Below are 26,919 nucleotides of genomic sequence, written 5' to 3'. Positions count from 1 at the left end.
ACTGATATGCATAGTCTAAATCATTTATTGGTCACATTTTGATATCCGATTTTACGCTTAACACGGCTACAATATAGCCCTTTAACCTTTCACCTCTAACCCCAGTCTCTGACAGAGAAAAATGGCCGCCTCCATCCAAGGCATCTTGAGGGTTTGGTACCGTCTATCACCTTCAGTTTTACATCCATTACGACAGTACCCGGTATTAGATTTAATTTTGCTTTTGATATACAAATCATCCGATTAATTAGCGTGATTCGTTTGTACGAAGGATTTCTATGTTGAAGTCAGAAGAAACGTTGGACCTGTTGCTGCTGTGTCGACCTGAATTTCTCCTAACGGGGATCAATAAAGGAATATCTTTATCTTTATCTTAGTTAACGTTAATGGTAGCTAGACTAGAGTAACGACACAATGTCATGTAACGTTCATCCTTGCGTGAACTTAACTGAATTGGAAGGTTATTGGTTATAGGACACAGGACATTGTGTTGTTTCTCAGTAAGGTGTGCTACTGACTGTATTCTGTAGGTTAACGGCATTATTGGAACTAGAGAATGCTGGATGTTAAAAGACTGACGCCAATGGGCTTATTGGAAGATTTGTTGTTGTTGTTGTTGTTGTTGTTGTTTTTTGTTATGTAGAAACTTGATACTGACCGTAATTGATACATGTAATCACAGGCTTCACGCATCCATTACAGTTAGACATAAGTTTAAGTTTTTCTTATACATTTATTTTATACAGTGCCTGCAGCACTAGAATTGACATGGCAAATTGTCATATGTGTATGTAATATTTTCTTAGAATATTATTAATAAGAAATTCAATTAGTTTCTTTTTCAAAATATGAAGATGTTTTTGTTTTGCTTTAAGTCCTGTGTGCAGAGGCTTCCTGTGAGAACATGCCCGGGTCTCCCTCTGTTTCTACCTCCAAGTCACTTTTTTTGCCAAGCAGCATCACTCCAGGAAAAGGAGGCTGCCCAGGCTCTCCCTCGCTACAATGACAGACCCTGGGATTATCTGGAGAGTGAAGGTATGTAAAGGAAAAAAATCAATACTGTCCTACTGTATATATGTATAGTGTATTAATGTCTAGCTGTCTGTATATAAACCAGTTTAATACTTGTACCTACATCCGCTCTATATAATTACTGCTCATACTGTTAATTACACTTTTTCATATTTTTTGCAATTGTTTCTACAAGCTGTATATATATCTTAGTGTATTCACTTCACTATGTTCATTCTGTTAATGCTGCTCATGTATATATCTTGCTAGCAAATTCCTAGATATACCTATATTGTTATTTTTAGTGTCACTCTAAATATGTACATGACTCTGCACTGTACTGTTCTTTGCACTTCTGGTTAGATGCTAAACTGCTTTTTGTTGTCTTAGTACTTGTACTTTGTGCAATGACAATAAAGTTGAATCTAATCTAATCTAATTATCATTGTTAGCCTCTGTATGTGGTTTTACTTTATATTCCTTTCCCCTGACAGAGTACATTGAGAGGTATGGAACCAATCCAGTGTGGGCAGGCTACAGGAGGAACCACAAAGGAGGCATTCCCCCACAGAAGACACGCAAGACCTGCATTGTAAAATTTCTATTTCAATTATTTTATTTTATTTTAAAATCCACCTTACACTGGCTCCATGCATCGAACCTGTTATTTACAGTAACATCAACACTGTTTCTGTAGAGAGGAGACAAGATATGTGGAAATGCCTGTCCAATTTGTCGGGATCCAAACGTTATTATCCACCACCAGGTGGGTTGACACTCTGAAGTTCTCACCGTGCATCAAACACACTGAGTTACAGTACACTGTAGTGTTTCATTATACGTTATCAGTTCTTTGCCACCAATGTCTAAGAGTCTGAGGCTTTATATTCTAACCACTCTGCTTCTGTGAAGTCGGTGCAGTAACAAAAGAAAACAAGAAAACTAGAGTGCATCTTAACTGTTATAAACTTAAAAAAAAAAAACTTGTCAAGGACCACAACAAATATAAGCAAGAAAAACAGTTGTTTAATGCACAAGTTTAATAAAAGGTTTTTCGCCAAAACATGTAAGTGTCAGTCCAGTTAAAAGCTTTTCATCATAATCAGGACTGGAACTGATACATATCTATATTTAAAGCTGCAGTAGGTAATTAAAAAATAAAAAGTTTTGCTGAAACTTTCACTATATCCTGACAGTAGTACATGAGACAGATAATCTGTGAAAAAAAATCAGGTTCCTCTGGCTCCTCCTAGTGCTCCTAATGGCATTTGGAAGAATCCACCGGGCCTGAACAAAAGCAACCAATCAGAGCCAAGAAAGATAGAAAGACTCTTTGGGTTGGAAGCTTGAAGATAGTTGATTGTTGAGTCGTTACCAGGGTCCCACACCCTGTGAATGAGACTCAACAATCACTCGTCTTTCTTTGCGCTGATCAGTTGTAGTCATTCAGGTCTGGGAGATTCTTTCAAATGCTATTGGGAGCACTAGGAGGAGCCAGAGGAACCTGATCTTTTTTCTTTTTTCAAATAATCTGTCTTTTGTGCTACCGTTAAGGTTTCAGCAAATATGACAATTATTTTTCTAAAAGTTACCTAATGTAGCTTCTGAGCATCACTGTTGAATAATACACTCATTAGTTACCTTTCTGAATAGACCAAGATCAAATGTGTTCAACAACAGTAATCATTGTCAGTGATGAGTTGTACACAAAAGGGGAGTGGCTTATTAAAACAGTTTAATCACAAAACCCTGAAAAACTAGTATGAATGCTAGAATAGATTTCATAGTATGCTGGAATGTTTGCAGTCAATATTATTAATTAGCTCTCTTTCTTGTGTTATTAATTGTTCCAATTGGGGTGATATCACTTCGTATTTAGCTTCAGCATAGTTAGATTGAACATGAAGAGCTTTATTTTGCCTCATTTCCTCTCCTATGGTACGCTTACCCAAATATATCTTATCTTGTAGAATGTGAAATTGTTGCAGCAGTTCATCAGTCCCCACACTGGGATGGTGTACGATCCCACTCAAACTGGTAAGAAGTTGAAAAGTGAGCACATGTAATCCGGTTGATAACCAGGGGGATCATGTTGTGATGGTTGTACTGTCTCCAGGTGTGTGTAGGAAGCAGCAGAAGAAACTAACTGAGGCCATCAGGACAGCAAATGATCAAGGTACGTAACACAAAACAAGATTTCATATGAAATATGGAGTGCCTTATTATAAACTGTCATTTTATCTCTGCATTTCTATTGTTCTTTTGGAAACTAACATTTTAAGTACACAGTACTTCAAAGATGGCAGTAAATGTGACTGTTGTGCTGTATAGTATATGAAGTGAGATGAAAATGTTGGTGTTGATGAAGGGGTACTTGAGCTGATCAGATTGGGCTTTGGGGGTACGTCTTACAGAATAGATTCTGAATATTATAATGAAATGGACACTTAATACATTATGAACAAACAATGCACACAAGTCTAAACTATTTTAATGTTGCTGTGGAACAAAGTGAGACTAGCCTCCAATCAAATGCCATGTATGTAGATTATGTTTATATAGTGGATCCATACAAATAACACAATAGATGTTTTGAACTTTTGATATTTATTGTCCCTCAACAGGCCACAACTGGGCAAAATTAAATTATGCTTGTTAAGCACTATACCAAATATAAATTACAAATATATACACTGTTTGTAGTGCAAATAAAACAAAACAAAACTTCAGACAATTGGTAGATATACTGTACTTCAAGTATTTTCTTCCTCGAAAAAGTAGAACAGTGTAACAATATGAGGTGCTTTCAATCTAACTGAAAAGTACAATGTATAGCAAAACTAAGGAATCCAAACATAAATAGGTAATACATAAGAAATAAAAAATACATCTCCATAAAAATAAATCTCTTTCTCTGACCATTGACAATCTCACTTCAAGAGGCTGCAGCCAGCCAACAAATAAATCTAAATTAAATGATGCTCTTTAAGCAATGTACCAAAAATGTATTCAAACAATATATACACTCTTTTTAGTGCAAATGTAATAAGATGCAACACAACTCGCCATACCTGTCTCTCGTTGACTGACTCGCTTGGGTTATTCGTTGTGTGTCGGACTATGCGTGCTTTCGAACACCCGCCCAACTCTACCTCTGATTGGCTTACCATGAAATTTTACTCAACCTCAGCCAATCGTCAGCATTTATGCGCTTGTCTCGTGCACTGCCCACTAACCAAGGAAGAACAGTAAAAAAAAGTCTTTGCCTCTCGGCTCAGAGATCTAGTTGGTCTGATGAAAAAAACAGATTCAATAATAGTAACGCGCCGCATTTTCTGGCAGTAATGGCGTTATTAAGTTGGGAAGAGTAATCAATTAGGTTACTCGTTACTGAAAAAAGTAACGCCGTTATTCTCATCACCGCTGCTGACATTCTTATAGGTGGTTAGCAGCTTTTGAGGTAGGGCAGACCAGGGTTTCTCCATTGAAGGTATTACAACTTGTCATCAGATGGTTAAATTTATATTGATTAACACTTTCCTGTGTCCTCTTTCAGGTTTAATCCCCTTTCAGATTCCACATGTGGAATTTTCAGGAGAGAACTACTCTAATTCCCATGATGCTGTGGGCTCCACACCACCTCCCCAGTCCTTAATCTCTGGCAACACCTGGTATACATGGTATGGTGAAATAACACCTGATGAAAAGGAAGTGGCTAAAGTCAAGAAGACATACAGAGCTTACTTAAAGTGAAGGGAACTCTCTGTGATATACATATGTACAATGTCTGAGTTTCCACACTGGTTTCACACCTACACGTATGAAAATAAAACTTGCACAATAAAAGACATGATGAAAAATTGATTTTATTGTTTCGCTTTTGTAGATCATTGTTGGAGACAATTTACCTCCATCTATATTTATAGAAATGTAATAATAGGATCAATAACTCCAGCCTGTTAAAGATGTTACAGTCCAGAAGACAGGGAATAGATACCCTTACCCCTAACAAATCCAACAGTTATTATTATCAGTGTTATTTCGTGAGACATGCTGAGCGGTCCAGATGAAGATGAGGGAGCGTATGATTGGGGGACACAGTGATGTGCAGTAGTGTGTCCTCCTGACAGCTGCTCTGTGTTATCATGGGTTGACCTTGTTGACCATGGTCTCTCCCAGGGACTCCAGCACCTCCCGCTTGTAGTCGTCAAAGTCTCCGTCAATCTGGTTGACCGTGCAGTCCTCCACCACCGACAGGTTGCACTGGGTCTCTGTGATGAGCCGGGCATCGTGGCTCACAATGATCACAGCTGGATAAGAAGGGAAAGTGTTAAAGTCATAATAAAAGACCAAAACAGTATACTGATGTTAAAGCGGCAGTAGGTAATGTTTTGTCATATTTGCTGAAACTTTCACTATATCCTGACAGTAGTACATGAGACATAATATATGAAAAAAAAATAGGTTCCTCTGGCTCCTAGTGCTCCTAATCCACCAGGCCTTGATGAAAACAACCAATCAGAGCACAGAAAGATATAAACACAGTTTGGGTTGGAAGTTTGCGTCTGTATTTGACACCCTGGGAATGAGACTCAACAATCACCCCTCTTCTTGCCTGTGATTGGTGAAGCCAGAGGAGCCAGATTGTATCACTATCTGTCTCATGTACTAATGTCAGGATATAAGTTCCAGCAATAATAAATATAAAATGACCTACTGTAGCTTTAATATTGCAAAATAATGGGCGCCCGGTTAGCTCAGTCGGTAGAGCTGGTGACTCATATACAGAGTTGCTGCAGCAGCCTGGGTTTGAATCTGACCTGCGGCCCTTTGCTGCGTGTCATCCCCTCTCTCTCTACCGACCTTTCCTGTCTCTACAGCTGTCTATCAATAAAGCCAACAAAAGGCCAAAAAAATAACTTTAAAAAAAAAAGAATACTGTAAAATAATGAGTCAGTATTTTCACTAAGAATCTCATTATTCAGACTTTACATACAGTGTATATTTATATACATTTTTCATTCTTTTTCTGGTGAAAATGGCTTCCATATTATGTGAGTAATGGGAAAACTTTGAGCATGCTCTTGTTGAACTAGTATGAACTTAAACAACACTGACTGAAGTTGCATTAGCCTTTATTTTTATTTTTTTAAACCAACTCCTCCTTTTTGTTGTGTGCAGGGCGGGCTCTACCGGTTGTCTAAATTCATACTGTCCATCCCTACACTACAGCACGCTCTGGAGAATGATGCATGTCCATGATTTGCAGGACACAAGTTTAAAAGTGCCAAAGCACTAGTATGATCCTTTGATTTTTAGCTCATCAGTTGGGAATTCATTTCTTCCTGGTGGACACCTCGTATGGAAAATACACAATGAGCACTCGTACCTCCTTTGTATTCATTGATGGCCTCTGATAAGGCATCAATTGACTCAATGTCCAGATTGTTGGTGGGTTCATCCTATGAGAGAAATAAGGGAGTTAGTCATAAAATAATTTTTGGAAGTTTCACAGTGTGGACCAAAAGCTCAGTGGCCCTTACCAAGATCAGTACATCAGGCTGACGACAGGACAGCTCAGCAAACACTACTCTGGCCTTCTGACCACCTGTTAGAGATCAAATCCAGACACAGTGTTAGAAAATATCGCTCATGACAGGTGACAGTAAACGACGGTTCAATGTTCATACCGGAAAGTTTGGAGATCTGGATGGTGTGGGCGTGGCTCTCAAGGCCAAAACGTCCCAGGCACTTCCTGCTGTCTTGGTACGGAAGATTGAAGTTCCTCATCAGGTACTCTGTGGCGGTCTCCTCCATGTTCAACTGATCAGCGTACTGCTGGTTGAAGAAACCCACTTTCTGGAGGCAGACAAAACACTTAAGTTACAGCTTCTCTTCATGTAAACTGACCAATACCCTGGAGCCACTTCAGTCTTTTCATTATGTTCAGTGCATCTGTTTTTTACAGCAACCTGTTTACAGATTGGTACAAGAACTGTTTTGGTCTCTATAGGAAATTTCCCGGTTCATGACAACAGTACTGGGGGTGAATTTTTATATAACCCACCCATTTAAGTTATATTAAGGCTTAAAGTTATGCATACATAATAATGATGGGGAATTATCTCTCATTTGGCTCAGCTTAGCAATAAGAGTCAGTCTTTTGGCTTCCACATCTGCTTTTTGTAATTCAGCCAAATAAAGTGTGCCCATTTATCATAATATGTTATATATACACACAATAAAATTATTCAATGTAATTATACAAAACCAACAACATAGAAAAGTCTAACCATGCTTGCTTACCAAAATGAAACGTTTCTGGGTTGTATGTAACAAATACATTATAGTATAATCCTATTATTCAGCCTTGTATTCATTTATTTAAAAAAAAGAAAGAAATCAAAATTGGCTCTCATGGTTTACTTAAAGGAGCTGACACATCGCCTATAATTAAGGGCGTGGTCGCTTTGAGTGACGAGTGGATGCCATCACAGGCATCTGTTTTCAGTAACCAGGCTTCATTCAGCCGCCCTCAGCTCCACCCATGCTCAACCTCTTTGCCCATTTTTGGATTAGCCGGGAACCGGCGGAGTCAGGACTGCCAAGATGGTGACGGCCAGAGCCGACTACACTGAGTTCACAATGGCTCTTCACGGACCTGTGGGTGACCTCACAGAGACTACAGCCTTTCTTTTATTATTATTACTATTATTATTATTATTATTATTACTACTACTACTACTACTACTACTACTACTACTACTAGGATAAAACTCAATGGCTTCCTTGCTAGATTTGGCCTCTTTTTTCAATAAAGAAACCATCCCCATTGTGTATTTTTAGAGTAAGTTACTCACCAAGCGATGATTCTTCCTCATCTCACCTTTAGTCTAAAAAAGAAACACCAAGTCAACTCAGTAGTACACACACACACACACACACACACACACACACGCACACGCACACGCATATATATATATATATATATATATATATATATATATATATATATACATATATATATATATATATATATATATATATAAATATAACACACACATACATATACACACATTATACATATATACATTACACATACATTTTCTTTATCTTCAGACTTACAGGATTTAATTTGCCAGTGAGCAGCAGCAGCAGGGTACTCTTCCCAACACCATTGGGTCCTACTATACAAACTGAAAGAAGGAACAGTCATGTCAGAAACATCATGGTGTGAAGGAAGGTCAGCAGCAGACTGAACAAACCACAACAATGGAGGGAAATTTGGAAGAGAAACTCAACAATACACTCAACAAAATCTTAAGACCGTCTGAATGCCTGATAGAAAATGACATCAAAGCCAGTTTTTTGCACAGATTTGGATTTTTTAAGGCTATGGACTTAAACTTTTGATTTGAGTTTAAATGCAGTTTTCAATAAATTGCCTACTCTATTTTTTTGTCTCTTGCTCCTGTTTCTTTTTTTTGCATTTTGAAGCTCTACTTACAACCTGGTTATGTTCCAACGCAAAATGTGAATACTTGCAATTTTCCCCCCGGTCTTAAGATTTTGTTCAGGAGTGTAAAGTGCCATCCATTTTTAGTTCTGTTCACCTTCCAAAATCAGAAGTTCTCAAGAAAGATCTGATCTGCCCCCGGTGGATATACTTTTTAACCCTCCACCGACACTTCAAGCACACAGGCCAATATGTGAACAATGCCTCTTGTGTTGCAGCTCTTTGTTCCATTCGTGTATCCTAAAATGATAATAGATAAAAGCAGCATACTTACTCCTAGAGTCCATGTCAATTCCAAATTCCACATTTTTGAAGAGAGGCTTCTGTTTCTCATAACCAAAGTCAACACCTGTACAGGAGAGAAAGCATGGTGTCATTTGACAGATATCTGTTAAAAGAATCTGGTTCCTCTCGCTCCTCCTAGTGCTCCTAATGGCATTTGCAAGAATCCACCGGGGCTGAACAAAAACAACCAATCAGAGCTGAGAAAGAAAGTTGATCATTAACTGAGCAACACATAGTAATTTGAGCAACTATTACTGTTTCTTTTTTGCTGCATTTAAACAGTGTCTGTATTTGACGCCCTGGGAAAGACACATACATGTTTAAAACTAAACATTAACGCAAACAATAGTTGACAGACATTGTTGTCCCCATCATGACCTTCAAGATTTACCTCTGTGTTCAGCTCAGCTTCATATATGGGACAGGCAGCTGTCACCTGTGCTTCAGAAAGATTTTCTGTACAGGGAAAAAAACAGCCCTGAGCTGCAGATGTTCTTACTGTGTAGTCCCAGTATGGGTGGTGAGAGAGGAGGTGGGTTGGGGAAGGTGAATTTGACAGTGTACTCTTTAGGCCTCTTCAGCAGCTCTGTGGCGTCCTGGCTCTCCTCCTCCTGGCCTCCCTTCTTCTTGCCTTTCTGCTGCTTCCTGGTCAGGGCGTCCTTAGTTTGCTTCTCCTGAGAGGAAACATTTAAAGAAACATTTATAAAAACTGTTGTTAGACACAAAACCTTTGAGCTTTTTCTAATCGGTATGAGGAAGTTTGAGGCTACCAAACCCTTTTTTAGTCGTTAGTCACTAAGGGTTTATATTTAGAAGGAAAAAACGTCAAACAACAGGTTAATATTCTTTATTATGGGGGGGCTTTTATTGCCTTTATGATAGTGACAGCTGGAGAGAGACAGGAAAGGGGGACAGACAGAGGGGATGACACGCAGCAAAGGGCCGCAGGTCGGATTCGAACCCTGGGCTGCTGCAGCACGGACTCAGCCTCGGTACATGGGACGCGAGCTCTACCAACAGAGCTAACCGTTCGCCCATTTCAGATATTCTTAATTTTTTTATACACAAACATTCTGGACTGTTACAATGTATATTCAAACTGAGAAACGATAATCTGTTGTTGTTTTTGCCTTTTTCTTGGTTCAGAATTGCCACTGGGCAGTCTTTACAAACATTGTATAATGTATTCCTGTGATAAAATGAGAAACAACTAAATACAGTGTGATACAGAAATGGCTGTGTCTAAGTTATATCAAAAACTTGGTACCATTGGATTCAGATCATTTTAGTAATATGATTTTTAAAAATCCAATCAGCTTTTTCTACCAATTAAAGCTGCAGTAGATTACTTATGAAAATAACTTTACTGAAACGTTCACTATATCTTTACAGCAGTACATGAGACAGACTTGTGAACAAACCAGGTTCCTCTGGTTCATTCTAGAGCTCCTAATGGAATTTGCAAGAATCCACCGGGCCTGAATGAAACCAACCAATCAGAGCTGAGAAAGATGGGTAATTGAGTCTCAGTCCTCAAATACAGATGTTTTGGAACCCTTATTTAAAGCGACTGACGACGGCAAGGGACACACCGAACCGACTCGAGTCACCGACCTCACCCGACTGTCCGATGACGTCCGACGGCCGATAATCGGGTTGGTGTGTCCGGGCCTTAAAGTCTAGTTCATTTTGTTTTGGGGCCACCTTTCAGATGGATGAACCTAAACTTTGGGGGGACAGTTATACTCACAGCCTGTTTGGTGGACTTGCCACCAGCCTTCAGGTCTTTGAGTTTCTTTTCCTGCTTGTCGTACTGTTTCTGCAGTTCTTTCTGCTTCTGCACGTACATCTTCTTGAAGGTCACTTCAAAAAACAAAACAAAGTAATTGGTCAGCTTGGTTTTCAGCTGTGTCTGTCTGTACTACTAGCCGAGTCCTGCTAGTTTTCCACCATATTTCAACACTCCCCGCTGGGCGGCGATAGTCTATTAATTCTCTATAGCTAAGTGATGTAATTATTCAAAGTTTATTCCATTCTAACTGGAAGAGAGTTACAAAAATGTGTAATTAAACTTGGATTTCAGATCTATTAAAAAAAAGGCACACATTCTCCTACTTAGACGGAATTGAACTCTTAGCAATAAAACAGGAAACAAAAGAGTGAAGAAGTGAAAAAGATGATGAAATGAAAAATGAATCTTAAGCACAACCATCAAAATATATAAAGATGGATGTTGTGTCTCCACTTCCTCACACAGTACAAAAAAGAAGCCCTTATATTCTGGACAAAGCCACTGCCATCTTCTGCCATTTGGAGACAGAGTCTGCACAGTGGGTGGCGATGTGGTATCAATGTCCCACCCCTGTCCCATCTCTAATTCAACTAATTCAAACATCACTTGTTAGAAAAATTAACACTTGAACAAACATCGATGTGATAACAACTATCTAAAATACCAGAAACCATCTTTGGGAAAATGTTGTTTTATGTGTACATTGATGTTTAGTTTGGCCCCTGTCCCATCCGCTAAAATGGCTTTATGACCTATACTGCAGCCAGCCACCAGGGGGTGATCCAGATGTTTTGGCTTCACTTTTGGAGAGCAGTCATGTCGTCCATCGATAAACTCAACACATATCCACAATCAGTGAGGATACTTACAGTAGTTGCCTCTGTAATAGTAGAGTTTCTGGTTGTCTAAGTGGATGATATCTGTACACACATCGTCAAGGAAACTCTGGTCGTGGGAAACTATGAGGAGAGTCTTCTTCCAGCCTTGAAGGTAGCTGTAAGTAGGAAAGAGAACATAAATCTCTAAAAAGGACCAGCACAGACAGCTGCAGTATTATAAAGCTACATCAAATTATTTGTCTTATTAAACCTGCAGCACCTGGAAGCAGCAACGATTAGTTGATGAACATAAATATTAAATTAATCTGATTGCCATTTTTCACCAGTTTCTGGACAAAAAAAACCAAGCGATTAAAGCTGCAGCAGGTAATTTCTATAAAAGGTTTGTTGTCATTTTTGCTGAAGCTTGTAGAGGTGAGAAAGATAGTTGATTGTTGAGTCTCATTAAATGATCAGTGATAGGACACAGGGAAACACATTAGATTAAAAAGCTGCTTTGTACTTGTTGAGCCAGATGACAGCGTTCAGATCCAGGTGGTTGGTGGGTTCGTCCAGCATCAGTAGAGTGGGTTCCATGAAAAGAGCTCTGTGGGCGCAGAAGGGTATATGAAAACTAAACTTATAACAGGTTCATGTTGGACCAGTTCCATTCCATAGGTTGTTCATGGCGTACCTGGCAAGGGAAACTCTCATTCTCCACCCTCCAGAGAACCTCTTGGTGGGTCTGTTCTGCATCTCAGGGGTAAATGACAGACCAGCCAGGATCCTCCTGGCCTTGGCCTCAGCTGCTGCGGCACCAATTGCCCTCAGCTCTTCATAGACCTGTGGAGGAGTAGAGACAATGAGAAGAAAGACAGATCAGATGATCAGACAAGTTATAAACAAGCCAACATGTTATCCAGATTTTTCAAGCTGTCAAACTAAAGGTGAGTGCATCTGAACTGTTAAATGTCAAAAACAGACACGGCAGGGAGGCTTGTGAAATCTGCGCCAGTGCTTCTGGTGGAATTAAGCATCTTTTAACAGTTTCCCAGCTCTCAGCAATTACTTTGATAAGTACAATTTTATCATTAAAAATGATGACCAAAACTACAAAAAGCATGTCTTCCCTGTAGTGCACTCATCCTTTAGATCTGCATTGATATATATTTTGGCACTTGTGGGCAGAAGAACCAGCTGTGAACACAACACTGACAACAACAAGTTGATATGGCAGACAGTTATTAGCACTTGTTTAGAGTTGTGTTGGTAAATGGCTCTGTACTTGTATAGCTCCTTTCTAGTCTTCTGACCACTCAAAGCGCTTTTACACTACGTGCCACATTCACCCTTTCACACACATTCACACAAGGATGCACAGGATCATCAGGAGCAATTTGGGGTTCAGTATCTTGGATCAAGGATACCTCAACATGTGGCGGGAGGATCGAACCAACAACCTTCAGATTAGAGGACAACCCGCTCTTCCTCTACACCAGTGATTCAAAAACCAAAAGAATTAGTTAAAAGGGGACTACAGGAAGGCCGGGTTGCGTCTGTTCTGAAGGATAAACTTGTCGGAAACATGGAATATGATAACTCACTTTTTTCAGACAAGAAGCTCATTTTGCTTTTTGCTCTTTTCCTTTTTTAATTTTGTTAATTTAAGAACTTTTGTTTTGTCAGCTTGCATAATTTTACTAACTGTGTTCTTGTTCTATGTTATGACTTTATTTTTAAGGAAAACTGACATACTAACATCTAAAGCTGTTTTAGTGAATGAATTAATATCAGATTATGATATTGATTTACTTTCTCTTACTGAGACCTGGTTGTCCCACGAGGAGTATGTTAGCCTAAATGAATCCACCCCCCCAGTCATATTAATACTCACATTCCTCGAGGCACCGGCCGAGGAGGAGTAGCAGCCATATATGATTCGAGCATTTTAATAGACCCTAAACCTAAACTAAATTATAATTCATTTGAAAGCCTTGTTCTTAGTCTTTCTCACCCATCCTGGAAAACACTGCAGCCAGTTCTGTTTGTTATAGTGTACCGCGCTCCTGTACTGTACTCTGATTTTATATCTGAATTCTCAGAGTTTTTATCAAGTTTAGTCCTTAAATCATATAAAGTAATTATTGTAGGTGATTTTAATATTCATGTCTTGACAATGACAGCCTTAGTAACTAATTTATATCATTAATAGACTCAATTGGCTTCTGTCAGAGTGTAAATAAACCAACTCATTGTTTTAATCACACTCTTGACCTTGTTCTATCATATGGCATTGATATTGAACATTTAACAGTCTTCCAACATAATCCTTTCCTATCTGACCATTATTTAATAACTTTTGAATTCATACTATTAGATTATAACCCATTAGGCAAAACTTCCTACAGCAGATGTCTATCTGACAGTGCTGTAGCTAAATTTAAGGAGGAGATTCCTTCAGTGTTTAATTCAATGCCATGTCTGAATTTAACAGAGTCCTATAATGACTTTAGTCCCTCTGAAATTGATAATCTTGTCGATAGTGCTACAGGCTCACTATGATCAACATTAGACTCTATCGCTCCTATAAAAAGGAAATTATTAAAACATAGGAGATTAGCACCATGGTACAACCACCAAACCCGCCAGTTAAAGCAAATAGCTAGGAAATCTGAAAGGAAATGGCGCTCTTCCAAATTATCAGAATATCGCTTAATTTGGCAAGATAATCTTAAAACTTATAGAAAGGCCCTCCGTAATGCCAGAGGAGCCTATTACTCAGCACTAATAGAAGAAAATAAGAATAACCCTAGGTTCCTCTTCAGCACTGTAGCCAGGCTGACAGAGAGTCACAGCTCTATTGAGCCACATATCCCCATAATCTTAAGTAGCAACGACTTTATGAGCTTCTTTTATAATAAAATTATTACTATTAGAGAGAAAATTAATCACCAACTGCCATCAACAGTTATCAGTGGCTCTCCAAGTTCAGGGACTTTTGCTATTGTAAACATAGATATATATTTAGACTGTTTTTCTGCAATCGATCTTCATCAGTTAACTTCAATCATTTCTTCATCGAAGCCATCAACCTGTCTATTAGACCCGATCCCAACTAGGCTGCTTAAAGAAGTTGTTCCCTTAATTGGCACTTCTTTACTGGATATGATTAATCTTTCTTTATTATCAGGATATGTACCACAGTCCTTTAAAGTAGCTGTAATTAAACCCCTTCTTAAAAAGCTCACTCTTGACCCAGGGGTTTTAGCTAACTATAGACCGATTTCTAACCTCCCCTTTCTCTCTAAGATCCTGGAGAAAGTAGTCGCCAAAGAGTTGTGTGACTTTCTACATAACAATAGTTTATTTGAGAATTTTCAGTCAGGATTTAGAGTTCATCATAGCACAGAGACAGCTCTGGTTAAAGTTAATAATGACCTTCTGATTGCTTCTGACAATGGACTTGTCTCTGTACTTGTATTATTAGATCTTAGTGCTGCATTTGACACCACTGACCATAATATTCTTTTACAGAGACTTGAGCATCAAATTGGCATTAAAGGAACCGCACTAAGCTGGTGTAAGTCATATTTATCAGATCGTTCGCAGTTTGTACATGTTAACGATTAATCTTCAATAAATACTACAGTTAGTCATGGAGTTCCACAAGGTTCTGTACTTGGACCAATACTATTTACTCTATATATGCTCCCTTTAGGCAACATTATTAGGAATCACTCCATTAACTTTCACTGTTATGCAGATGATACGCAGTTATATCTATCGATCAAGCCCGATGAAATTAATCAAATGATCTAAATTACAAACATGTCTTAAGGACATAAAATCCTGGATGAGCTACAATTTTCTGATGTTAAACTCAGAAAACAATGAAATTCTTGTTCTTGGCCCCAAAAACCTTAGAGACTCACTGTCTAAAGATATAGTTACTCTAGATGGCATTACCTTGGCCTCTAGCACCACTGTCAGGAATCTTGGAGTTATCTTTGATCAGGATTTGTCATTTAAATTCCACATAAAGCAAACCTCCAGGACTGCCTTCTTTCATTTACGTAATATTACAAAAATTAGACACATACTATCACAGACAGATGCAGAAAAACTAATCCATGCATTTGTTACTTCAAGGCTGGATTACTGCAACTCTTTATTATCAGGTTGCCCCAATAAGTCCATTAAAACGCTCCAATTAATTCAGAACGCTGCAGCACGAGTACTGACAGGAACTAGAAAAAGAGATCACATCTCTCCTGTACTAGCTTCTCTGCACTGGCTCCCTGTAAAATGTAGAATAGAATTTAAAATCCTCCTGCTCACCTATAAAGCTCTTCATGGTCAGGCCCCTTCATATCTTAAAGAGCTCATAGTACCCTATTACCCCACTAGAACACTGCACTCTCTGAATGCTGGGCTACTTGTGGTTCCTATAGTCTCTAAAAGTAGAACAGGAGCCAGAGCCTTCAGTTACCAAGCTCCTCTCCTGTGGAACCAGCTTCCAGTTGTGGTTCGGGAGGCAGACACCCTCACCACATTCAAGAGTAGGCTTAAGACATTCCTCTTTGATAAAGCTTATAGTTAGGGCTGGATCAGGTGAGTCCTGAACCATGTTCCCTCATTCATGTTCCATTAATGCATGTTACCAACTTCACTTCTTCCCCGGAGTTCTTGTGCTTTCTCGTCTTATCGATCCTGGTGGAGCCTCCTGCCATGGTCCTGCTAGATTGCCATTGCCAATACTGTTGTTGCTGTGCACCTGTCTGTCTGTCTCTCGCTCTCTCTGCCTCTCTCGCTCTCTCTGTCTCTCTCTCTCTCTCTCTCACCCCAACTGGTCGAGACAGACGACCACCCACCTAGAGCCGAAGGATCTGTTTTAGGTTTCTGCCTTTTAACAGGCAGTTTTTCCTTGCCCTTGTCGCCAAGTGCTTGCTCATGGTGGTACTGTTGGGTCTCTGTAATTAATGTTTTAAAGAGTTCGGTCTAGACCTGCTCTATTTGAAAAGTGTCCTGAGATAACTTCTGTTATGAATTGGCGCTATACAAATAAATTGAATACAACTCTACAAACTGAATATTAACTAACTTAGCTAACAAAGCTTCAATAAAATACATTAATAAAAACAAAGCAATTCACAGAATTTTATGGCAACCTGGCCAGTATATTTCTAAATATTTTGTTCTGTTTAAAGAAAAGGTGACAGTCCACTATGACTATGATTAGACCCCATAGTACTGTGACGAAAATATCAAAATCATATAGGCAGCAGTGTTACACGTGGCCCCAACTAAACTGGTTACTGGTATTTGACTGCCAGTTTAGCAGGCTGACTTTGGCTTTAAATATCACACCATGGTAGTACACACACACACGCACGCACACACACACGCACTCACCTTGTCCAACCTCTCAGCCACACTGTCCTCTCCCTTCTCCAGACGAGCCTGGAGCTGTCTCTCCTCCTCCAGAAGCCTCAGGCGGCGGGTGTCTGCCTTCAACACCGCCTGCACCGCTGGAGTGTCATCAGCTACCACCTCTGACAGAAACACAAGGACATGGCGGGGTCAGTGGCCGATAACAGCATGATGGACAGAGACGCAGATGATGGGAGCACATTCTGACAGGTCACTTACCTTGTTCACACAGCAGAACATCAATGTTGGGGGGAATACTGAGAGCTCTGTTGGCTATGTGTTTCAGTAATGTGGTCTTTCCTTTGCTGAAAGATGAGACAAAAGCAAGAGAACACTGAATCAGTAATTATCAATGTATAGGTGAGAAAGCAAGACACTGTCTACTATTCAGTGTCCTGTCCACTTCAGCCTGCCTAGTGTTGCAGCGCTGCTCTCCTGTACGTCAGTCAGACTCTACAGTGCAGCATTCTGCTGCATGTGTGAGTGCAAATGTATGAATGGGAACAATTATTTCAATTCTGACACTGAGGTTGGCAAAATACATGGACTCGCAAAGCTGTAACGCTAATTATTATTAGCAAAAGAACAGTGTAAAAGCCAGATATCAGCTTCTCATTTTTAATCTGGCGCTAAGTGTTGCTTTCATTGGTTAAAGCTGCAGTAGGTAAAAACTTTTTGATTTTGGTTGTTTTTAATTCAGGCCAGGTGTTTCCTGCAAATGCTTTAATATACAATATTATGTTATCTTTATCAGCCTATGTCAGTGTGAACAGACTCTGAAATCTGAAACTAGTGAAATATATGTGTCTATAACCTGCTGACATGCAATAATAATATATATATATATATATATATTTATTATTGCATGTCAGCAGGTCATAAGTAATGAATATATTTATAATATAATATCCAGGGCCTTTCAGGCTTCATTCTTATATTCTCAGGAATTTTACTGAATTTAAATCTGTCCTTTGCATTTGACCCATCCTATACATTATACGGAGCAGTGGGGCCTGGGGAGCAACAAATATGTGAGTAATTGGGGGAAAAAAAGATATTTACCCGTTTGGTCCAACTAAACCATATCTTCTTCCCGCTACAATTAGAAGGTCAGCATTGACGAAAAGTTCCTTGCCGTGAGCAGATATGCTGAACCTCTCCAGCTAAAGGACAAAAACAGATCTTTACCAACAGAGACTGGTTCTATAGTACGTTTCCAAACTGCTTCTTCATTGTTAAAAGCATCTAAAAAACTTTAACACAAAGTCCTTATAAGTAATTAGGTTCACTTTTTCATTATGGTCGAAGAGAGCAGAATTTCACAATTTAAGCCATTCATTGAGAAGATTGTAATCAGTCTGTTACCTTGATATCCGAGGCGTTCTCCAGCATGGCCTGTCTGGAGGACATCTCAGCCTGGGAAATGGAGAAATCTCCCTCCAACGCATTCTGAGCACGAACACTGGCCACCTGACGCTCATACTCCAGCTGTAACAATACACACCAACATGGATTCCATTTTATATTGTACATTTTAATACATTAAAAAACAGGGTGAAATTTAGATTACCTATCTTTTTATAGGGCTGCAACCAGCCAGTATTTTCATCATACATTCTCTGTCGATTGTTTTGATTAGATGATTTTCGTTTGGTCAATAAACTGTCACAATATAGTGAAAAACGCTCATCACAATTTCCTAATGCTCAAGGTGATGTCTTCAAATGTCTTGTATTGTCTGACTAAAAGTTCTAAATATCAAATCCAAAAAACACAGATGAAAAAGGAAACGTTGCACACTTGACAAAACATCTTTAGCTGCCAGAGAAAGAAGATAAGATAGAAAATGTAAGCTAGTTTCACAAAATGAAAGAAATACAATTAAAAAGGTGTACGCAGCAGGATTTGTCCATTGTAAATGCACCATTCAACGTTGGCCCCTCCTCCCCAGCTCGAGAGAAAGAGAGCACCTTTGGTCGAGATTGGTTGAGTAGTTTTGTTTACAAATGCAAACAAAAGGGGTTGTTGCTTGTTTTTAATGCATATTGTTGTGTGTTCTTTGTGCTATGTTTTTTCCAGAATTTAAGGAAAATTTTTTCTGAGACTGAGGAAATAAAATCACTATGAGGGAATGAAGTAACACAACTACACAACTATATTCACAGACATGTTCATGACAGCGAATATAGTGATCACCTGCTTCTTTTTCTTCTTCTTCTCTTTTTTGCTAAGGTTAGCAAACGGGTCATCTTCCTGCTGCTTGGCTTGTTCTGCAATGACATCCTCAGCACTCTGATGGTTGGAGCCAGAGAGAGAGAAGTTAACACACTGATCCAAAGCACAGAAGGGACAGCTTTGCGGAAGACAAACTTACCATCATCATGTCACCTCCATCGCTCTCATCATCCCCCACATCTTCATCCTCACTGGGCAATCGCTCAGCAGGTTTTCCTTTCTACATGGAGAGAGTTAAATTACATCACTGCCAGAAGATGCAGAAAATTAGATAAAATGAAAATAGCCAAACCAACATCGGTGGTTATAACTTGCCTTTTGTTGCTCTTTCTTCCCCTTCTTTGGCTTCTTGTCTTCATCATTTTCTGGAGACTAAAAATGATTTTGTAAAAATTTTTAACCCAGCATCTAAATCCAATGTAAAAAAACTGATATTACAAATGCATGCAATTAAAAAAAGGTATCTTAAGGGAGATCAACACATTTCATTCTGCGCCAAAATTATGAATTTCACTGAATGACTTCTCATATTGAAGGCATTTCAGGCTGTGCTGTTCAACGAGTAAATTAACCTTTATAAGTAAAAGGTCAAATACTCTAGACCAGTATTTCCCAAACTAAAGCGCTCGGTATACTCGCCGTTGTCGACCTGTCGTGCGACAATGTGACGTCACGAGCCGTGACTATATATACTTGCGCGTAGTGGTCGCAGAGGTGTCGTTCCCGAGGAGAGGCTACCGACTTTGCTATTTCTAGGCACTAGAAGAAGAAGAAAAAGTTTTTTTTATTTTTTATTTTCCAAATCGGTCGCGGAGGTTCTTCCAAATTTTCCAGCATATGTCCTCCTCTTTTCCAACATTCATGGTGATTTCTCGCCATGAATTCTGGCACCTCTGGCCATCTCTGTGTTCCTTCATTGAAGGATCGTACAGACCGTCCATCTTCCTGTTACCACTTTGTCGCGCTCAGCTGAAAAAAAGAGTGGTGCGCGACCGGGCCAAAATCCTGGCGCGCCAGTGAGATCTACGTAATTTTGACGTCACGTTGTCGCGCGACAGGTTGGGAACGGCGAGTATACCGATCACTTAAGGGTAGAGAACCAAAAAAGGATTATGGATCCCAAATTAGGGATTAAATTCAATTCAATATTATTTGTATAGCGCAAATTCATAACAGAAGTTATCTCAGGACACTTTTCAAATAGAGCAGGTCTAGACCGAACTCTTTATAACATCATTTACAGAGACCCAACAGTACCACCATGAGCAAGACCTTGGCGACGGGGGCAAGGAAAAACTGCCTTTTTAAGAGGCAGAAACCTATCAGAGCCACAAGCACACCACTTCAACATGTGGAGAAACCCAAAGCTTGTCAGGGTCTGCCATGCCAGGTTACTGCTGCTAAACTATGATTGGACAATGACCCTTACCGAATAGTCAATTCAGTGTTGAAATCCTGCTTAAGCCGTACAGTATCTGCTCAAAGATTTAGATCTTCAGAAGCACCCACCTTGGACTTGGCTTCTACCTTCTTGGTCTTCTTTGTAGTTTTCTCTTCATCATCCTCTTTCTCTGCCTCATCCTCCTCTTCAGATGCAGTCTGACAAGTACAGGCACACAAATCACTGAGCAAGCAAAGTTGTAGCATCTGGGAAATGTCTCAAAATGGATTGAGTTAGAGAAAAGACCTGCAAACTGTCAGGCAGATGAAAAAGAAAATACTCTAATAATTCTAATACTGTGACACAAATCTGTGTTCCAGAGTCATATTCTGTCCATGGATTAATGAGTGGATGAAAAAGAGATGTTAAAATGCAAGAAATAGAAGACATAAGAAAGACCCACCTCCAACTTCCTAGGCTTAGGTTTATCTTTTTTGTTGTCCTTCTCAACCTCCTGTATCAAACACGCACAAACACGTACAGATATAGCCAGAACTTTGAGTGAATGTAGTCATACATCTGTCAAAGCAGACAAGTTGCTGCTACAAGCACCAAAATCAAAGGAAAACGCCTTAAGATGCTTTATTATCATTGTCAGGCTGCACTCTTATACCTGTAAGTCCCACATACCACAAACTGCTTTTTAATGCCACATTCATTCGTACTTTTTAAGGGTCAGTTCAGTTACTGATGTGTCCTTTTAGGATATTTCTAATGTGTGATTTGCTGCATTTTCCCCTAACACCAATTGACCCAAACTAAGTCCTGCCCCTTTTCTTTCCATGCTCCAATAACAGCAGAGCAAGTGTTGATCAGACCACCATTATTTTTTTCCTTTCCTGTACACAATGTATGCACAAAAAGGCATGACCTGTCCTATTCTGCCTCTTATTGGCTTATACTGCCTTTCTCACCCGAACAAATTTTACTCTTCATGCCTTTAACCTAACCAATTAAACCAATGAAGGAAACTACAAGCCAATCAGAGGCAGAGTAGGGCGGGTCATGACTTTGCCACCATTTGAAAAAAATGGGGCTTCCTGTACTTAGATATGCTATGTGCTAGGCTTGTCTATATTTAAAACACAACCACATCTTAAAGATGGCTCAAAGATAAAAGAACTGATGTTGATATTAAGCTAGCGTTTGTTAACATCTTTCAGATGTAACTAGCTTGCTAGCAATTCAATGTAAGCAATTCAAAATGTGGTTCTTTTCATCTAAGTGCAAAATGGAGAGAGTTGACCAAGGCTTGCTCAACCGTTATTGGAGCACCGAGCAAAAAGCGGCGGGATTTAGGTACGGTCAATTAGGCAATTTGACCATTTTGGATTAGCCGCGAGCTAGTGGAGCCAGGACTGCAAAGACTGCTATGGCCAGAGCCGACCACACTGAGCTTCAAAACGGCTCTTAAGGAACATATGGGTGACGTCACAGAGACTACGTCCATACTTTATACAGTCTATGGTCTATGTGGCTCTCTCTACAGGAGAACACTGTGTGTGTGTATGTATGCACCTCTTCACTTTATTTTCTGTGTTGTAATTTGATTTGAATGTAGCATGGAATATTTCTATAACAATGAAAATTCAGTTATTAAAAGACAGAAATCTAGATCATTTTGTCTTTTTAACATAACTTTTCAATTTAATTATGAAGTGCTAAATGCATACATCAGGATATATATAGCAAAATGTACTGCATATCACTTTAAACTTTCTATATGAGGGGACCTTTGGGCCATATTCTGTCCATGCGAACACAAAGGTGAATCAGGGTTTTGTGCAGATTTCAGCAAATGACATAAATGAGTGCAAACACTTTCCAACAAATATTTTATGTTAGCAGCACCAAAAGGTAGCCTCATTTCAAGTACAACATCCAGAGATGCGATCACTGAACACCACACGCTAATGCTGCATTTGTTTTGTGGTACTTTGAAGAAATATGAAATACAGCACTCTACCTTTTTTACTGGTTTATCTTCTTCATCCTCATCAGTGTCCTCTTCCTCATCACTCTGGCCCTGGCTGAGAGCAGCAAAGATGTTTCCACCCTAAAGGACACCAAAGATGCTTAACACTGCCAACATGTTGAGATTTAGGAAGGTGGCGGTCGAGCACATCGTGCCACTATAGACCAATGACAAACCTTATTCTTCTTGTTCCCTCTATTGGGGGCGATGACTGTGGAAAGGAAAAGAAAGCACTTAATAATTACTGTAAATATGTGAGAATAAGAATTATCTGTATTAAAAAGATCAGACCTGGTTCCTCTTCCTCATCACTTGCTTGCACTGAAAGCTTTTTCAACTTCAGCATGACATCCTCATCATCACCGTCATCTGCATCGCCACCTTTTCCTTTCCGCCGGTCTTTCTTCTTTTTTTGAGGCTGAAAAGCATTGTTTATTTCATATTCAAACCCATACTTGCCATTAATAGCACAGAACTGGACCTCTCACTTGCTGCAAGCCTAGAAAGTCACATTAGGCTGGAAATTGTATTTGCATTGACAGTGTCATCTTGTGAAGATTACCTGTTTTCCTTGTGTGTCTTTCACAGCCACATCATCTGCCTTTTCAGGTTTGCTATCTGTGGAGAGTTCCTCAAAGAACTGAAGAAAAACAAATCACACAACAAATCTGCATTATAATGCCACAGAGGCAAAGAGGAAACATCAACTTATGAAGCATTTCAGTGCTTAGAAACTAAACAATGATCCACTGTAAATACTTACACTCTTTTTCCCCTTTTTATCTTTCTTCCCCTTTTTCACAGTTTTTTCTGCTGGAAGAAAAAAAGTTTTTTAATTTCACAAAAACATCAATGAGATCAGGGGTTACGCGACATATACAGATAAAGGTTGTCTGACATTATTAGGACTGTGACTGGTCATCAGACAGCATGCCCACGAAGGAGAGGCCAATGTTACACATTTTCTGGTTTTCCCTCTGCTATGCTACCTACTGCAGCTTTAAGGTCCACTGTGTAGGAATTAGCAGTCTAATTGTAAATTGTAACTTACTGGTTTCACCCTCCCCTTCTAAGCACAAATGAAAACCTACTGCAGCTGGGAAACTCATGAAAAAACATGAATGCCCCTATCTAGAGCCAGTGTTTGGTCTTTCTCTTCTGCCTAACTTTAGAAACATGACAGTTCAACTCCATGGAAAGCGACATGCAGTGTCTGTAAATATAAATGGCTCATTCTAAGGTAACACAAAGATAATGATTCCTCTTTTCAGGTGATTATACACTAATAAAAAATACCAATGAATATTATATTCCATTTCTGCCAATAGAGCCTCCTAAATGTTACACACTGGACCTTTACATTCCTTTAATTTGAAGACGTTGAAATAAAAACTGTAGGACTTCTAGCCATAGTCTCTCATTATGGGACAGAAAGTAACTGTACGCATTAAAATACACCAAAAAAAATTATACCATTTTTAATATTGGTGTCAAATTAGTTGCAGAATGCAAAATGAATCATTATTATTACTACTACTACTTAGGGTTGCAAAGGGGTGGACATTTTCCGGTACATTTCCGGAAACTTTCCATGGAAAGATAAGCTGGGGAATTTTGGAAACATTCCAATTTGGAAACTGTCATGGGAATTAATGGAAATTATGGGAATTAATGGGAATTTAGGAGAATTAACTGGAAAAGTTGGGTAATTCATACAAACTCCATCTTATACAAACATAAATATAAACATTTTGTTTTGTAATAAGCAGACAGGTTGCGTGCAATACAATGTAAAGTTTTGTTTTCAAGCTTGTTTGCTAAATAGGCTAATGTAGCTAACAATAACACTAGCCGTCTCGCGTCAGAGCAACTTGGTCGGGGGATTTACGAGACAAATGGATAGCACCATAAGTAGTAGCCCAAACCACTGACCTTTAGCTTAACATATGATGGTAGCTAGCATGCTGCCTTTGATTTACTATGGCTATGGTTATGGTTATGGTTATATGCGTACAATACAATTAACCCAAATAGGTTAATAGCAATGGGTTATGTATTAACCCCCCCCCCAAAAAAAATTTTAAAAATTAAATGTTGAGGTATGTAGTAGCCTATGCAGATTACTGCGTGTGTGCATGTCATTGACGAATATAGGGAGGACATTCAACTGAAGCTGCATTAAATCAGGTTGTTTTAAGCAAGATTATCCTGCAAGATGTTTCTTTTCAACTACACGTAAGTTCCCTGTGATAGACTAACAGTATTAGAGCAAGCAATATTAAAAATATACAGTTTATTCCCATTAATTCCTGTTTATTCCCATGGAAAGTTTCCAACTTTGAAAAATTCCGGAATTTTGCAACCCTACTATTACTATTATATGATGACGAGGAGCACTGAAAATGTTCTGGAGGCTCATGGAGGAACAACATCTTACTGACACATTGACCTATGCCAGTCATTTGTCAGCCATCTGTATAAAGAGCTAGTGGCTTTTCACTGTCCACCCCCAAACACCGAGAGTCAGCACTTTTTAAATCCACAGTCACTGTTTCATTTCTTTTTTTCACTTTATCTGTTTAATACAGTTACAGAAAGTCAAAGCTATAAAGTAAATGCTGGAGTCAGAACAGTAGCAGATGTGTACTGTCCAAATGAGACTAAAGTGTCACATTATTTCACGTATGTCACTGCCTACAATAGTATTGCATCACCTTCATGAATAGACGGACGCGCCATTCACTGTTCCATTTATCACTGAAATGTAAGGATATTAGCTATAATGGTCAGTGCTAACACACTCACATTTGAGAACCAAACGCCCCAGTGTATGTATTGTCACACCAAACTTAATTAGTAAATAACACAATTATATATGATATAGATAGACTTTATTTTGTTTGTATACAACGTTAAACTCTACAGCATGTTTAGATTAGATGCTCATCAACCGTAGGTTCGCCTCTTCATAACACGTTGGCCATTATAGCGGTTATAACAGCGTTAAAGGCTCTATTTACCATTAACATTAACATTAGCTAGCTTGATGAGCAATTGACATCAGTTGTCAAAGTTTAGATTCTACTAAAATCAACGCCTTTAGGTTACTGGTCGTAAATCCGAATTGATGACAAGATTCTAACGATTCATGAAAGAGCTAAAGTCGTTTATGACCAGATACACGTTGTTGCCAATAAGCATTTTGGAGTGAAAAATACAAGATTTTCAATGGAGTTTGGCGCAACTGGCACCTTACCCAGACTACCGCTAGATGATCTAGCTTTGTCGCTACTGGCTAGCTTCTCAGTCAACGTTCACATATCTTACCGGCTGCCGGGGCCTCTTCCTCGCCCACCCACTCTGCTTCTTCCTTCGTTTTCTTGGGCATTTTGTTTCTTTATCTGCGACTTCCTGGAAATAATCTAGCTAAAACTATATCCTTTTTTATATCTAGTAGGGTTTACCAGCCACACACATGTCCTGCGGCCCTACGACGTGATGATGCACATGCCGGGTCACCACCAAAGTTTCATTCTTCTTCTTCTTCTTCTTCTTCTGCAGCTTACGTCCCTTGTGTAGCATTACTGCCATCTTCTGGAGTTAACGCTACACTACGCCGTTGCCCTCTTCTGGTGGACGCATAGTTTTTTTTAAAAAAACACTGCAGAAGTGCCCTCTTGGATGCCCCTAGGGTATATAAAATATGATAAAGTGCCCTTTAGGGTGTCCTTCCAGTGGACAAAACATTGTAAATTACATAATATAGAATGTCTGGCCACCCCAGTTTGGTGTAAAATGCTGTCATATTTAACACATTGATTTAGATTCATTTTTAAAAAAGGTCTTAACAGAATTTAATGTAATTATCTGTTATGGCCACATTCTAGAGTGATAAGTGATAGGCTTAGGTTTAATGATACAAGTGTATTGATTTCTAATGCCACCTTTAGATATTTCTATTCAGTGCTTTACTAATGTACCACAATAATGTTGGTTGTCTGGTCTTTTCCAAGCAAATATTGATATATGGGACTGTTTGTAATTAAATCAGCATATTTTATTTTATTCTCTGCCACCCCTTAAAGTCACTGTCTGGACACCCCATCAATGTTTCTGTAGATCCCCTTGGTGCCCTTATGGTAGATGAAAAGTGATCTGTATGGTGCCCTTCCAGTGGAGAAACCACAATAATGTGCCCCCCAAGGCACTAGTTCCCAAGCTTTTTCCATAATGGAGCCCTTTTCTATCATTGAGTAAACTGACGTGTTCAGGTCTTCAAGGTCTGGTCTTAAATAATAACCTAAACTTTAAAAATAGCAATTTAATTTATTCAGCTTTGGCAATGCCAAGTGGTGGCCATGACCCCCAGGTTGGGAACTATTGCTCTGTGGTGCCCTTCCAGTGGCCAAAATGTGA

General features: G+C 39.2%; 2 protein-coding genes across 2 annotated transcripts; one reads left to right on the top strand and one right to left on the bottom strand.

Annotated features, from left to right (window-relative positions):
- Window positions 1–86: 86 nt before the first annotated feature.
- mrps18b (mitochondrial ribosomal protein S18B) lies at window positions 87–4,875 on the top strand. Its single transcript, XM_051415397.1, has 7 exons — window positions 87–202; window positions 876–1,035; window positions 1,506–1,603; window positions 1,709–1,777; window positions 2,982–3,048; window positions 3,128–3,187; window positions 4,568–4,875. Exons 1-7 carry the CDS (start codon window positions 122–124, stop codon window positions 4,762–4,764), a joined length of 732 nt encoding a protein of 243 aa, XP_051271357.1. The 5' UTR covers window positions 87–121; the 3' UTR covers window positions 4,765–4,875.
- On the bottom strand, window positions 4,862–26,043 carry abcf1 (ATP-binding cassette, sub-family F (GCN20), member 1). Its single transcript, XM_051415427.1, has 27 exons — window positions 25,831–26,043; window positions 23,267–23,316; window positions 23,066–23,143; window positions 22,795–22,921; window positions 22,680–22,714; window positions 22,495–22,584; window positions 20,932–20,982; window positions 20,593–20,686; window positions 19,403–19,452; window positions 19,227–19,307; window positions 19,049–19,144; window positions 18,218–18,340; window positions 17,915–18,015; window positions 17,072–17,157; window positions 16,835–16,974; window positions 12,117–12,265; window positions 11,946–12,029; window positions 11,474–11,598; window positions 10,563–10,675; window positions 9,312–9,486; window positions 8,802–8,876; window positions 8,137–8,207; window positions 7,872–7,904; window positions 6,702–6,870; window positions 6,555–6,619; window positions 6,401–6,473; window positions 4,862–5,321 (listed from the first exon to the last, which is right to left on the bottom strand). The coding sequence occupies exons 1-27, from the start codon at window positions 25,889–25,891 to the stop codon at window positions 5,155–5,157; spliced, it is 2,562 nt and encodes an 853-aa protein (XP_051271387.1). The 5' UTR covers window positions 25,892–26,043; the 3' UTR covers window positions 4,862–5,154.
- Between the last annotated feature and the right edge of the window lie 876 nt (window positions 26,044–26,919).

This window comes from Dicentrarchus labrax, unplaced genomic scaffold, assembly GCF_905237075.1.
Source record: "Dicentrarchus labrax unplaced genomic scaffold, dlabrax2021, whole genome shotgun sequence".
In the NCBI taxonomy this organism is placed as follows: Eukaryota; Metazoa; Chordata; class Actinopteri; family Moronidae; genus Dicentrarchus; species Dicentrarchus labrax.
This window is presented reverse-complemented; position numbering and strand designations above follow the sequence as displayed.

Excerpts from the sequence above, each read along its gene's own strand:
- mrps18b (XM_051415397.1), top strand. The coding sequence starts at position 122 with ATGGCCGCCTCCATCCAAGGCATCTTGAGGGTTTGGTACCGTCTATCA. Across the intron at positions 1,036-1,505 it reads GGATTATCTGGAGAGTGAAG|AGTACATTGAGAGGTATGGA; the intron begins GTATGTAAAGGA and ends TTCCCCTGACAG. Across the intron at positions 1,778-2,981 it reads ACGTTATTATCCACCACCAG|AATGTGAAATTGTTGCAGCA; the intron begins GTGGGTTGACAC and ends CTTATCTTGTAG.
- abcf1 (XM_051415427.1), bottom strand. The coding sequence starts at position 25,891 with ATGCCCAAGAAAACGAAGGAAGAAGCAGAGTGGGTGGGCGAGGAAGAG. Across the intron at positions 22,585-22,679 it reads GAGGGAACAAGAAGAATAAG|GGTGGAAACATCTTTGCTGC; the intron begins GTTTGTCATTGG and ends GGTGTCCTTTAG. Across the intron at positions 8,877-9,311 it reads ACCCATACTGGGACTACACA|GTGTTGACTTTGGTTATGAG; the intron begins GTAAGAACATCT and ends TCTCCTGTACAG.